Source organism: Artemia sp. Qi Xiang Cuo, chromosome 14 (genome assembly GCF_049724085.1).
Source record: "Artemia sp. Qi Xiang Cuo chromosome 14, ASM4972408v1, whole genome shotgun sequence".
Lineage (NCBI taxonomy): Eukaryota > Metazoa > Arthropoda > Branchiopoda > Anostraca > Artemiidae > Artemia > Artemia sp. Qi Xiang Cuo.
The window spans coordinates 8,746,038-8,760,818 of record NC_142807.1 but is presented as its reverse complement, the minus strand read 5'-3'; the positions used below and the strand labels follow the sequence as shown (position 1 = coordinate 8,760,818).

The 14,781-nt window shown below is 35.4% G+C and overlaps 1 protein-coding gene across 1 annotated transcript in view; it reads left to right on the top strand.

The window, feature by feature from the left end:
* Positions 1–14,781, top strand: part of LOC148944091 (serine/threonine-protein kinase NIM1-like) — a 127,331-nt gene that overhangs the window by 103,065 nt on the left and 9,485 nt on the right. The window contains exon 6 of the mRNA XM_089100632.1: positions 1,580–1,837. Coding sequence (XP_088956758.1) covers positions 1,580–1,837 — 258 coding nt within the window. The remainder of the gene's footprint in view (positions 1–1,579; positions 1,838–14,781) is intronic.

The window sequence follows — 14,781 nt, the reverse complement described above, 5'->3', positions numbered from 1 at the left end:
GTCGTAGAAACTTAAAAACAGGCTCATTCGATTGGAAATTCAAAGGGCTAGTGCCTTTTTTAATAGGCGAAAGTGATTGGAGGGCAACTAGCCCCCCGCCACGCCCATCATTCCCCCTAACAAATCCAATTCAAATTTTGAGATAGCCATTTTTTTAGCGTAGTTCATTTCCAGATAGAAAATTTGTTTTTGAGGAGGACACTCCCCCACAACCCTCAGGGCAAGGGTTTTAAGTTATGCCCTTGGGGCATATAAGGTTTTTACAGAAGGCGTTGTCGTAGAAACTTCAAAAAAGGCTCATTCGATTGGAAATTCAAAGGGCTAGTGCCCTTTTTAATAGTCGAAAGTGATTGGAGGGCAACTATCCCCCCCCCCACACTCATCAGTCCCCCAATCACATCCAATCAAAATTTTGAGATAGCCGTTTTGTTAAACGTAGTTGATTTCCAGATAGAAAATATGTTTTTGAGGAGGACACTCCCCCACAACCCTCAGGGCAAGGGTTTTAAGTTATACCCTGGGGGCATAAAAGGATTTTATAGAAGACGTTGACGTAGAAACTTCAAAACAGGCTCATTCGATTGGAAATTCAAAGGGCTAGTGCCCTTTTTAAAACCCCTATGCCTTCCCAAGGCCAGAACAAAATTTGCACTTTACCAAAAAATATAAATGTTTGTACTTTTATAACTTTAATAAATCAATTTTTTTTTATATTTTGATTACTAAATATCAATATATGTATATTAAACTGACAATGCACATTCATTTGTATTTTTTCAGTAAAGTGCAACTTTTATTCTGGCTTTGGGAAGGCATAGGGGTTTTGCGCCCAACTTATGTTAATTTGTGCTCGTTTTGAGTTGGACTCGGTTATTTATTGTAATTTCTGTTCTTTTTGGGTTTCATTTATTTATCGATGCTGATTTGCAGTAGATTCACGCTTGGTAGATTATTTGATTTTATTTTTGCTCATTTTTGTTGAATGGAGTTCTTTACTTTTCTTTGAAAAACTCATTTTGTGGAAAAGTTTTTCTAATTAATAACTTTAAAAATCCGTCTGTTTAACTCACTATTAATCCGTACCACTTTATACTCAAGTGAAACTTATCAGCATTGCTGGACTTGATAGCTACCTTCATTGCAACAAATTTAGTGGAATTTAATCCTTTTTTTACAGTTACCTCTTTTGTAGTGGAAAGGGGTTATCGAGCCAATCTTGGAGGAGTAAAAGTAATTCCTATTCCTCCTCCTTATGTAGTTATCAATAAATACTTGTTTTTTCTAATAACTTTGCCCAAATTTCTCCTAATAAGAGGGGATTACTACCCTTTATTTTGAATTAAATAAAATAAAATTTATATTATTTTAAATTAAACTAAAGCAATTTATAGATCCTAATAATAATGAAGGACAATAGGGTAAATCATCCATCCCCATATTCGATCCAAGGTATTTGAGAATTAGATTTTTCGAGCATTTCTATATATGATTTTTTAGCGTGACCAATTATTGATCAATAACCAAATAGGCCTATGAACAATGACCAATTAACTATTATGAAAAGTGTCTATATTTTTAGCATGACCGAGGAATCGTTCACCGTGATATCAAAGCAGAAAATGTATTTATATATGAGAAAAACTGCTTGAAGTTGGGGGACTTTGGCTTCACAACATGCCTAAAGTCCTTACAGGAAGCGTTGGATACTTTTTGTGGATCTCCCCCGTACGCTGCACCAGAGCTGTTTACAGAAGATACGTACATTGGGCAAGGTGTAGATATATGGGCATTGGGTGTTCTTCTGTATTTCATGGTTTGTGGAAGAATGCCATTTGAGGTACTTTAATCTGTTTAAGCTTTAGCCAGGGGCGTCCCGAGCCTCATTTCACTGGGGGGGGGATCTTCGTAAATTTTACCGAATCGCTACTTGATTTATTCTGAATTTTCTGTAGAAATCAAGAATTTGCTAAATTTCTGCCGATTTTGCAAAATTTCTACCGGAGAAAGCCCCCGGCTTTAGCTCACTCAAAATTTCAAGAAAAAAAAACTTATGACATTTCGCTAGTTTGTAAAAAGAAAGTTCCTGTCCTTTCTTGAGAATTCCTCAACACCTCGCTCTTTACGATAAAGTACTTTATTGTTTAAAGAAATAGATTTGTGAGAAAGAGTCAAAGTTTCCCCCTGAAAAAATCCCCCCTGAAGACGTCAGTATACTTCCCAATAAACAATACTATATGTCAACATTGGGCAAAGTTCATAACTTGCAATCCTTCCCTCGGGACAGTGGGGGATTAAGTCATCTTCAAAGACATAGTTATTATATTTTTCGACCATGTTGAACAACATAAACATCTCAAAATTTTGATCGGGTGACTTTGGGAAAAAATGAGCGTTGGAGGGGGCTTAGTTGCCCTCCATTTTTTGGTCACTTAAAAAGGGCACTAGAACTTTTAATTTTTCATTCGAATGAGCCCTCCCGCGATATTCTAGGACCACTGGGTTGATACGATCACCCCTGGAAAAAAAAACAAAAAAATAAATAAATACACATCTGTGATCTTTCTGGCAAAAAATACAAAATTCGACATTTTTGCAGATAGGAGCTTGAAACTTCTACAGTGGGGTTCTCTGATACGCTGAATCTGACTGTGTATTTTCATTAAGGTTGTATGACTTTTAGGGGATGTTTTCCCCTTTTTTCAAAAATAAGGCAAATTTTCTCAGGCACGTAACTTTCGATGGGTATATCTAAACTTGATAAAATTTATAGATTTGAAATCATTATAAAAATTTGATTCTTTAGATGTATCTATTGGTATCAAAATTCCTTTTTTAGAGTTTCGGCTACTATTGAGTCGGCTCGCTCCTTACTTATAGTTCGTTACCCCGAATTGTTGGATGAAACAAATAAAAACGGAATTTTTTGTAAATTCTACTTGAAATGTTCACTTTTTTATTAATCTGTAATGCCAGATTTAGCTTATTGGTTTCTTACATAATTAAATAAAAAAAAACAAGTTTTTTAAACTGAAAGTAATTAGCGACATTAAAACTTAAAACGAACATAAATTATTCCGTATATAAACGGGGCCGTCCCCTCCTCAACGCCTCGCTCTTTACGCTAAAGTTTGACTTTCTCACAACTCTATTTTTTTAAACAATGAAAAACTTTAGCGTAAAGAGCGAGGCGTTGAGGAGGGGACAGCCCTTTCATATACGGAATAATTTCTGTTCGTTTTAAGTTTTAATGTCGCTCCTTGCTTTCAGTTTAAAAACCTTGTTTTTTTTATTTAATTTCTGATCGTTTTTTAGTCAATGCAGCTTTTATTTTGGCTCACCGTCATTGAATAAGTAAACAAAATTTGCATAAAAATTTTACTTTTCTTTTGCTAAATGGCTGTCTCTAAATTTAGTTCTGACGTAATTTACAAATTAACTTACGTAACGAACTTCTATATTCGTATATTTTTCTTCTGGCAAAAAATACAAAGTTGCAGATCTTTGCAGATATGAGCCTGAAACCTATGTAATAGGGTGTTTTGATACGTTGAATCTGACGGTGTGATTTTCATTAAAATTCTTTCACTTGTAGGGGATGTTTCCCCCCTCTTTAAAAAACCAGGTAAGTTTTCTCAGGCTCGTAGCCTTTGATGAGTAATACTAAACTTAAAAAAATTTATATATTTAGAATCAGCATTATAAGCCCATTCTTTTGATACATTTATTGACATCAAAATTTCGTTTTTCAAAGTTTCGATTAATATTGAGCCGTATCGCTTGTTTTTTTTTTTAATGTTCTTTTTTATTACGGATATGTTATTACGTATATGAGGGGGTTCTCCCTTTAGTCAATACCACGCTCTTTACGTTAAAAAGTAAAAAAAAAATTTATTAACAAACCCCTGCATCACAAAGGCCGTTTAATTAGAATAGATAGCTCTTTCGAAAGCACTAAAAAAACTGTAGCGTAAAGAGCGAGGTATTGACTTGGGGGAGAACCCCCTCATATGCGTAATAAATTGAGTTTGTTTTAATTTCTAATGTTGCTTCTTACTTTCAGTTGAAAAAACTTGTTTTTTTATTTAATTTCTGATCGTTTTTAATAATACTTGGAAATCCGGCGCCCCCTTCAAAGAAATGTCCCTTACCCCAAGGAAACATCCTCCACGGAAAGATTCTCCCGAGTAACCCCTTTCTCCAGCCCCCCCCCCCACCAGAAAAAATTCATTCTGAAGAGTTCTGTAGCCTAGGTGTCCTAGACAACAAGACTATAAGTATAATAAATAGAAATCTCTCTTATTGACCCTCTGCTTCTTGAAACTCTGGGGGATAATATTATTCAGGAAATTCATATAACATATTTCAGACCATGTTGCAGAAATTGGCTATCTCAAAATTTTAATTGGGTGACTTTGAGAAAAAATGAGCTTGGGAGTGGGCCTAGTTGCCCTCCACTTTTTTTGGTCACTTAAAAAGGGCACTAGAACTTTTGATTTTCGTTCCAATGAGGCCTCCTACGATATTTTAGGACCACTGAGTCAATAAGATTACTCCTGGGGAAAAAAAACAAAAAAAAACAAATAAACACGCATCCGTGATCATTCTTCTGGCAAAAAATGGAAAATTCCACATTTTTGTTGATAGGAGCTTGAAACCTCTACAGTAGGGTTCTCTGATACGCTGAATATGATGGTGTGATTTTCATTAAGCTTCTATAACTTTTAGGGGGTCTTTCTTCATTTTTTCGAAAATCAGCCAAATATTCTCAGGCGCGTAACTTTGGATAAGTAAAATTAAACTTGATGAAACTTATATATTTGAAATCAGAATGAAAATTTGATTCTTTTGATGTATGTATTGGTATCAGAATTCCGTTTTTTAGGGTTTCGGTTACCATTGAGCCGGGTCGCTCCTTACTTACAGTTCGTTACCACGAACTGTTTCAAAATCACAAAGGCCATTTAATTAGAATATAAAGCTCTTTTGAAAGTACTAATAAAAACTTTAGCGTAAAGAGCGAGGTATTGACGACAGGGTGAATCCCCCTAAAATATGTAATAATTTCTGTTAGTAGGCTATAAGTTTTCCATGTTCTTCCTTACTTTCAGTTGCAGAAACGTTTTTTTTTTAATTTATTTTCTGATCGTTTTTAAATAATGCTGGGAAATCCGGTAGCCCCTTCATGAAAAACTCCCTTCCCCAAGAAAAATTCCTCTATGGAAAGAACCTCCCATGTAAACCCCTCCCCCAGCCCCCCCCTACCAGAAAAAATCCCCCCGGAAAATGTCTGTATACTTCGCAATAGCCTATACTATATGTAAACAATGGGCAAAGTTCGAAACTTGCAGCCCTTCCCTTTGGGACTGTGGGGGGTTAAGTCATCCTTAGAGACATACTTTTTACATTTTTCAACTATGCTGAACCAAAGTGACTTTGGGAGAAAAAATGAGCGTTGGAGGGGGTCTAGCTGCCCTCCAGTTTTTTGGTCACTTAAAAAGGGCACTAAAACTTTTAATATCCGTTCTAATGAGCCCTCTCACAATATTTTATGACCACTGGGTCGAAACGATTACCCCTGAAAAAAAAAACACGCATCGTAATCTTTTTTAGAGCAAAAAATCTAAATTTCCAAATTTTTGCAGATAGGAGCGTGAAATTTCTTTAATAGGGTTCTGTGATAAACTGAATGTGATGGTGTGATTTTCGTTAAATTTAATTAAAAATGCAAAATTCCACATTTTTGCAGATAGGAGTTTGAAACTTCTTTAATAGTGTTCTTTGATAAGCTGAATCTGATGGTATCATTTTCGTTAAAGTTAATTAAAATTAATATCTCAAAATTTCGATCAGGAGACTTTGGGAAAAAATGAGCGTGGGAGGGGGCCTAGTTGCCCTCCATTTTTAAATGGAGTTAATGTCAATTAAAGTTAATTAAGACAAAATTTGCAATTAAAATAAAATTTTATTGCTTAAAAAAATTGATTTGTAAGAAATTTGAGTTTTGGAGTAAAGAGCGAGGCATTGAGGAGGGGACAGCTCTATTCATATATGGTCTGACGTTTGTTCGTTTTAAGTTTTAACGTTGTTCCTTGATTTCGGTAAAAAAAAATAGTTTTTTTGTTTAATTAATGAACTATTTTAAATTACTGCAGGTTTTTGTATGGGCTCAACATGTATTACTAGTTAAAACACAATTTGAATATTAATGTTGCTTTTATTTGGTTAAATAGCTTTCTAAAGAGTTGTTTAATTTTATTTACGAACATTTTTATTAGTAATAAATATACGTAACTTACTAATTAACTTACGTATCGAACATCTATATTCATATATTTTTAATACGTATATTAGGGGGTTCACCCCCCTAGTCAATACCTTGCTCTTTAAGCTAAAGTTCGAATTTTGTTCCAATTCTTTAGAAATGACCTCTTAATTACAAAGGCCCAATAATTAAAACAAAATTTGTAAATTAATTTTACTTTTATTTGGTTAAATGGCTTTTTCGAAACTTGCTTATTTTTATTGACGAACGCTTTTATTTGTAATAAATATGCGTAACTTACGAATTAAATTACGCAACGAACTTCTATATTCATAGATTTTCAATACGTATATTAGGGGGTCGCCCCCTAGTCAATACCTCGCTCTTTAAGGTAAAGTTCGAATTTTGTTCCAATTCTTTAAAAATGACCCTTAATAACAAAGGCCGTTACTTATAATAAATATCTCTTATTAAAGTAATAAAAAATCTTTGGATTAAAGAGCGAGGTATTGACTAGGGGGTTAACCCAATCATACACGTAATATTTTCTGTTCGTTTTAAGTTTTGATGTTACTCCTTATTTTCAGTTGGAAAACTTGTTTTTTTTTATATTTAATTTCTCATCTTTTTTTAAATAATGCTGGGAATCCGGCGCCCCCTTCATAGCAATGTCCCTTCCCGCATAAAAACTTTCTTCATGGAAAGATCCTCCCACATAACCCCCAACTCACTCCCACCCCAACTACAAGAAAAAAAATCCCACCCGAAAACGTCTGTATACTTCCTAAAAACCAATGTTATATGTTAACATTGGGCAAAGTTCATAACTTTCAGCCTTCCCCCCGGGGACTTCGGGGGATTAAGTCATCCTAAAGGACAAATTTCTTATATTTTCAACCATGCTGAACAAAATTGCTATCTTAAAATTTTGATCAGGTGACTTTGGGGAAAAAATGAGCGTGGGAGGGGGCCTAGTTGCCCTCCTTTTTTTTGATCACTTAAATAGGGCACTAGAACTTTTAATTTCCGTTCCAATGAGTCCTCCCACAATATTCTAGGACCACTGGGAAGATACTATTACCCCTGGGAAAAAAAAGAAAAAAACAACAAAATAAACACGCATCCTTGATCTTTCTTCTGCCAGAAAATACAAAACTCCACATTTTTGTAGATAGGAGCTTGAAACCTCTACAGTAGGGTTCTCTGATACGCTGAATATGATGGTGTAATTTTCATTAAGGTTCTATAACTTTTAGGGGGTCTTTCCCCCTTTTTTGAAAATCAGCCAAATTTTCTCAGGCGCGTAACTTTTGATGGGTAGCACTAAACTTGATGAAAGTTATATATTTGAAATCAGTATTAAAATCTTATTCTTTTGATGTATCTATTGGTATCAAAAACCCGTTTTCTAGAGTTTCGGTTACCATTGAGCCGGGTCGCTCCTTACCTACAGTTCGTTACCACGAACTGTTTGATATTTTAATAAAATTTTGCCAGTGTTTTCTGATATTGCTACAAACAAATTTGCCAAGGTTTCCCTAAGATTTGGAATGTCAAAGTATTTTACCTGTTAAATTTGAGCCTCCTTCCCATAAAGATGTAAATTTATTCTAGATATACATGTTAACGCTTTACGTGTTGCTAGTAAGGCTTCTAAGGGTTTAAGTTAAAGGGTTTAAGTTAAGGCTTCTAACGGTTAAAGCTAAATTCTTCACATAATTCTTCACATTCTTCATCTTTAAAAAAATATCATTGTTTCTAAATATTGTAAGTTTTAATTTTTATACTTCACAAATTTATTTGGATAGCAAAGAGTCAGCCTGCCGCTTGCTCTCTTTTCTGCGGTTGTCCTTGATACCGTCTTTCTTAGACTATTTTAAAGTGTTTCTCGTTAGCGAATGCTTCTATTCCAACGGAAACAGCAACATTTGTATCCAGCTTCTAACTTACTACAATTTTAAAAGATGTACTGAAATTCGCTATTCGGGACCGAGTGTTTGGAATGTGCTTCCGGCGAGTATTAAGGTGGCTGAACATCTACAGCAATTTAAGAAAAGATTAAAGATATTTATTTAAAATATCCTTGAAAATAAAAAATAAAATATTTATTGGGAGGGGAGGATGAGGAACCATAGTTTTCGTAGTCTTTATTTACTGCTTTTTATTTTGATATATATATATATATATATATATATATATATATATATATATATATATATATATATATATATATATATATATATATATATATATATATATATATATATATATATACATATATATATATATATGTATATGTATATATATATATATATATATATATATATATATATATATATATATATATATATATATATATATATATATATATATATATATATATATATATATATATATATATTGACGAGAGAGATTGATTTTGATATTTATTTTACTTGTTATTATTATACGTGTCTACATTTGTATGCGTATGTATATGTATATATATTGAGATATTTAGATGAGTTTATTGATATTGGTTGTTGTAGTCGTTTGTCCTCAGAGCTTTGTTTCTTCTTGAATGGCCACCTGCCAAATGATTAAATTGTGTTGTTTTTTTTTTGTTTTATAAAGTTTAATCCAATTCAAAATTCATCACAAAAATGGGTATTATAGAAACTCAGACTTGTAGTTATTATACAAATGTCTTTATAGTTACTATGATTCTATATAAAAAAAATATTCGAAATATCAAAAAAATATAAAAAATTAGCATTCTTACAAACCCTTTTCTGTACACTTGAGCGTATTTTTCTTTTTTTTTGGGGGGGGGGGAATTCCCTATAAAATGCCTACAATACTATCACCCTCTCTCTTTTTTTCTTTGTTTTTTTATTTTTACTCTTTTCCAGATTGTATCCTTATATTCCTTTGCCACCTACTCCCAAAGGTGTAAGTTGAACATTATAATTAGTACTATAGCAAATACAACTTTTCGGTAGCTAACAATCATCTGAAAGGGTTAGAAAATTGACTTTAAATTCTATTACACAGATTGAATTACCCAGAAATTTTTTCTAATTGCATTGTAATTAGGTGCATTACAACTTTTAAAGTACCGAGAACATCCGAACAAAAATATTAGTTGCCTCCTCCTCCTGGGCCCTTTTTAGGTTTATTCATCCATAAAACCGCAATTTTTTAAGATTTTTCTTTCGAGAGTTTTAAAATTAGGAATTTTTTATGCTGCCAAATTTTGTCTGTATCACCAAATTGAACTGTGAAAGCTCAAACACTACTATTCTGTTGATTCCCGAAAACAACTGCACCTTCTTAAGTTGTATATACAGTGTGTTTTTCGCTTAATTTTTTCTGATTGTTCGCCCACATTTCCTTTTTAATATTTATCACCCTTTACTACCAAAAACTATATACTTGGGTATGAACGATTTTTTCATTAAAGAATCAAAATTTTCCGATTTTTCTCCATTCATTGATATGTATATTATTCCACAAATGAATCCGTGTATAAAACTCGGCATCACCTATTCATGTATTAACTCGCTCTATTTTATTATGACGGGAACTTTGGAAACTCTTTTTGTGCGGGAAAAGGGCAGCCAAATCTTTTGACAGATGAAAAGGAATTATTTATCATTTACGTAAACTCGGAAGTGTGTTGTATTTTTAAGTGCTCTAAGACGTTCAGCTTTCCACGAGGATCTGTATTTTTAACACCAATGACTGGAGAGTCAATGACTGGAGAACACCCAACTGCACAGAATTTAAGTGAGCCAAGTTAGTTTTTCATATTTTATTCAAACCTATATACCGCGCAAAATAAATTTTAGGCTTTTAGCCAAAGGTCAATTTGACCATTATTCTAATTGTAGAAGAAGGAGACGCAAATACACTTTTTGGAAATAGTGTGACGTAATAGGCCTATATTTCAAAACTAAAATCATTTTGTTAAAGTTAAACTGAGTAGATTTACTACTTTCTAGGTTGACTATCGAAACTCATTGTGAGTTAATGGATATAGCGAGAGGGAAGGGGCGAGATGGGGAGGAGAATGGCAAAACGTGTTGTCTCCCTTGAAAAACCCACAAAATCCAGTCCACAGCTAAACTCTGACAGAAAACTATATTGCTCCGCCTAGCCGGCCCGTTGTCCCTCTACAAAGAATACCTAGGGATACCCATGCCTCTGGAGCTTTGTAATACCTGTTATAGTATCATAGTAATTACAAAGCTCCAAGAATTCTCTGGGGAGTTGTAAAACAATTAAACATATTAGAATAATCAAACAGAATAATTAGAGAGGGTTCTGATTTTGAACTAAGGTTTAAGATTACGAAATCAGCTACGGTAGCTGACTAAACTATAGTCGAGTCAACATTAGTTGATCAGTTGATTAGCAAAATAGTCAGCGGAATTTAAATGGAGTCCGTTTTAAATACCCTAAAACCACCTTTATCAAAAACTCTAAAATCTATAAACGAAATTCCCAGCATCCTTAAGGAACTACGTGCTAGCTCTAGTCATTGAAAGGAGCTAAAAAGGTTCAAAAGAGTTATGATTGTAAAGCTCTGATTTCTGAAGGGTAAACACTTTGACTTTACTTTACTTAAGATTACTCTAATCGTAACAATTTTTCCACATGCAGGAACACCATTTATCAAATAATCAAACAAGAAAAACATTTTCAGCGATAAAATAATAATATAGAAAAAAATATTGTACGATTATTTTTACCAGGACGGTAATGGTAGAAAATGTGGTACTAGACTTGATAGTCCAAACCGGCGGTGTTGATCTCCATTTCATGGCCCTTTGGCCAGGATATGCAATGGGGTAGGACCATCAATTTAGCTAAGATGCTTTGAATTACAATCACTAAAAGAACATTATCTGTCCATTCTGTGTGTTTGGCAATGCTTTTTTTCTGCCGGTATTGGCTACAGTTACTAACGTTTTCTTGTGACTTTTAATGAACTTGCAGTATATTAAACAGAGGGTCCATGGTCCATGATTAAACAGAGGGTCCATGGTCCATATTAAACAGAGGGTCCATGCACACAAGATTAAGAGCACAGAAAATGAAATTTAAGGTTTTTATAGCTGGTTTTTATAAGGTTTTATAAGGTGGGGGCATAGAAGGTTTTTATAGAACGCGTTGTCGTAGAAACTTCAAGAAGGACTTGCTCGATTGGAAATTGAAATGGCTAGTACCCTTTTCAATAGTCGAAAGTGATTGGAAGGCAACTAACACCCCTTCCACGCCCACCATTCCCCCAAACACATCCAATCAAAATTTCGAGATAGCCATTTTGCTCCACGCAGTTTAAAGTTCTGGAAAGTTCTGGACACTCCCCCCACAGTCTTCTGGGCAAGGGTTATAAGTTATGCCCTGGGGGCATATAAGGTTTTTATTGAAATTTTTGTCGTAGAAACTTGAAAAAGGGCAAACTCGATTGAAAATTCAAAGAGCTAGTGCTCTTTTTAATAGTCAAAAGCGATCTGAGGGAAACTAACCCCCCTCTCACACCCACCTTTTCCCAAAACACATCCAATCAAACTTTTAGATAACCATTTTATTCAACGTAAATGAAAGTTTTGGAAATTAGGTCCTTAAGGATGAAAACCCCTCCCCCTCCACAACCCTCAGGGCAAGGATTGTAAGTTATGCCCTGGGGGCATAAGGTTTTTCTAGAAAGAAATGTTGTAGAAACTTCAAAAAGGGCTCATTCAATTGGAAATTGAAACGGGTATCGCCCTTTTTAATAGTCGAAACTGATTGACGGGCAACTAACCCCCCTCTCACGCCCCCCATTTCCCCAAGCACATCCATTCAAAATTTTGAGATATCTATTTTGTTCTACGTAGTTGAAAGTTCTAGAAATTAGGTATTTTAGGATGATAACTCCCCCAGAGCCTTCAGAGCAAGAATTGTAAGTTATGCCCTGGGGGCATATAAGGCTTATATAGAAAGTTGGTGTAGAAATTTCAAAAAGGGCTCATTTGATTGGAAATTGAAATTGCCCTTTTTAGTAGTCGAAAGTGATTGAAAGGCGACTAACACCCCTTCTACGCCCACCATTTCGCCAAACACTTCCAATCAAAACTTTGAGATAGCCATTTAGTTCAGTGCAGTTGATTTCCACATAGAAATCATGTTTTTGAGGAGGACAGTCCCCCACAACCCTTACGGGAAGGGTTGTAAGTTATGCCCTGGGGACACATAAGATTTTTATAGAACGCGTTGTCGTAGAAACTTCAAAAACAGCTCATTCAATTGGAAATTCAAAGGGCTAGTGCCCTTTTTAATAGTCGAAAGTGATTGGGGGGCAACTAACCCCCCTCTCACGCCCACCATTTCCCCCAACATATCCAATCAAAATTATGTGATAGCCCTTTTGTTCAACAAAATAGGTCTTTGAGGATGACACCCCCCGCCCCCCCCCCACATCCCTCAGGAAAAGGGTTATAAGTTATGCCCTGGGGGCATATAAGGTTTTCATAGAAAGCGTTGTCGTAGAGACTTCAAAATGGGCTCATTCGATTGGAAAGTGAAATGGCTAGTACCCTTTTAAATAGTCGAAAGCAATTGTAAGGCAACTAAAACCCCTTCCACGCCTACCATTTTCCCAAACACATCCAATCAAAATTTTGAGATAGCCATTTTGTTCAAAGTAGTTGAAAGTTTAGGAAATTATATCTTTGAGCAGGAAACTCCCCCCACAGTCTTCAGGGAAAGGGTTATAAGTTAAGTACTGGGGCATATAAGGTTTTAATTGAAAGCTTTGTCGTAGAAGCTTCAAAAAGGAACTTCTATTTTTAGCAGTCGAAAGCGATTGGAGGGAAACTACCCCCCCTCTCACGCCCACCTTTTCCCCACCACATCCAATCAAATTTTGAGATAGCCATTTTGTTCAACGTAGTTGATAGTTTTGGAAATTAGGTCTTTAAGGATAACAACTCCCCCCCCCCCCGCAGCCCTCAGGGCAAGGGTTGTAAGTTATTTCCTGGGGGCATATAAGGTCTTTATAGAAAGCGTTGTTGTAGAAACTTCAAAATGGGCTCGTTAGACTGGAAATTGAAATGGCTAGTGCCCTTTTCAATAGTCGAAAGTGATTGGAAGGCAACTAACACCCCTTCCATGCCCGCCATATCCCCAAATACATCCAATCAAAATTTTGAGACAGCCATTTTGTTCAATGTAGTTGAAAGTTTAGCAAATTATTTCTTTGAGCAGGAAAGTCCCCCCACAGTCTTCAGGGCAAGGGTTACAAGTTATGCCCTGGGGCATATAAGGTTTTAATTGAAATCTTTGTCGTAGAAACTTCAGAAAGGAACTTCTCTTTTTAGCAGTCGAAAGCGATTGGAGGGAAACTAACCCCCCTCTCACGCCCAAGTTTTCCCCAACACATCCAATCAAATGTTGAGATAGCCATTTTGTTCATCGTAGTTGAAAGTGTTGGAAATTAGGTCTTTAAGGATAACAACCCCCCCCCCCCCGCAGCCCTCAGGGCAAGGGTTGTAAGTTATTTCCAGGGGGCATATAAGGTTTTTATAGAAAGCGTTGTCGTAAAAACTTCAAAAAAGCTTATTCAATTGGAAATTGAAATGGCTAATGTCCTTTTTAATAGTCGAAAGTAATTGAAAGGCAACTAACCCCCCTCTCACTCCCACCATTTCCCCAAACACATTGATTAAAAACTCGGAGATATCCAGTTTTATACAAGTAGTTGGAAGTTCTGGAAGTAAGGTCTTTGAGGATGACAACCCCCCACAGCCCTCAGGGCAAGGGTTGTAAGTTATGCCCTGGGGGTATATGAAGTTTTTATAGAAGGAGTTGTCGTAGAGACTTGAAACAGGGCTCATTCGATTGAAAAGGCTATAGCCCTTTTTTGATAGTCGAAGGTTATTAAAGATCAACCAAACCCCCTCTCACGCCCACCATTTCCCAAACACATCCAATGAAAATTTTCAAATATTCATTTTGTTCAACGTTAGTTGAAAGTTCTGGAAATATGGTCTTTGAGGATGACAACCCTCCTCCCCCACAACCCTCAGGGCAATGGTTGTAAATTTTGCCCTGGGGACATATATGGTTTTTATAGAAAGTTTTGTCGTAGAAACTTCAAAAAGGGGTCATTTTATTGGAAATTGAAAGGGCTATTGCCCTTTTTAATAGTCAAAAGTGAATGGAGAGCAACTAACCCGCCTCTTACGCCCACCATTTTCCCAAACACATTCAATCAAAGTTTTGAGATAGTCATTTTATTTAATGTAGTTGAAAGTTCTGGAAATTATGTATTTGAGGATGACAACCCTTCCCCCTCCCCATAGCCCTCAGGACAAGGGTCGTAAGTTATGCCTTTGGGGCATTTAACGTTCTTATAGAAATTTTTGTCGTAGAAGCTTCAAAGGGCTCATTTGATTGAAAATTGAGAGGACTAGTGCCTTTTTTATTAGTCGAAAGTGATCAGAGGGCAAATTTCTCCCTCCACGCCTATCCTTTTCTCTCACACTTCCAAT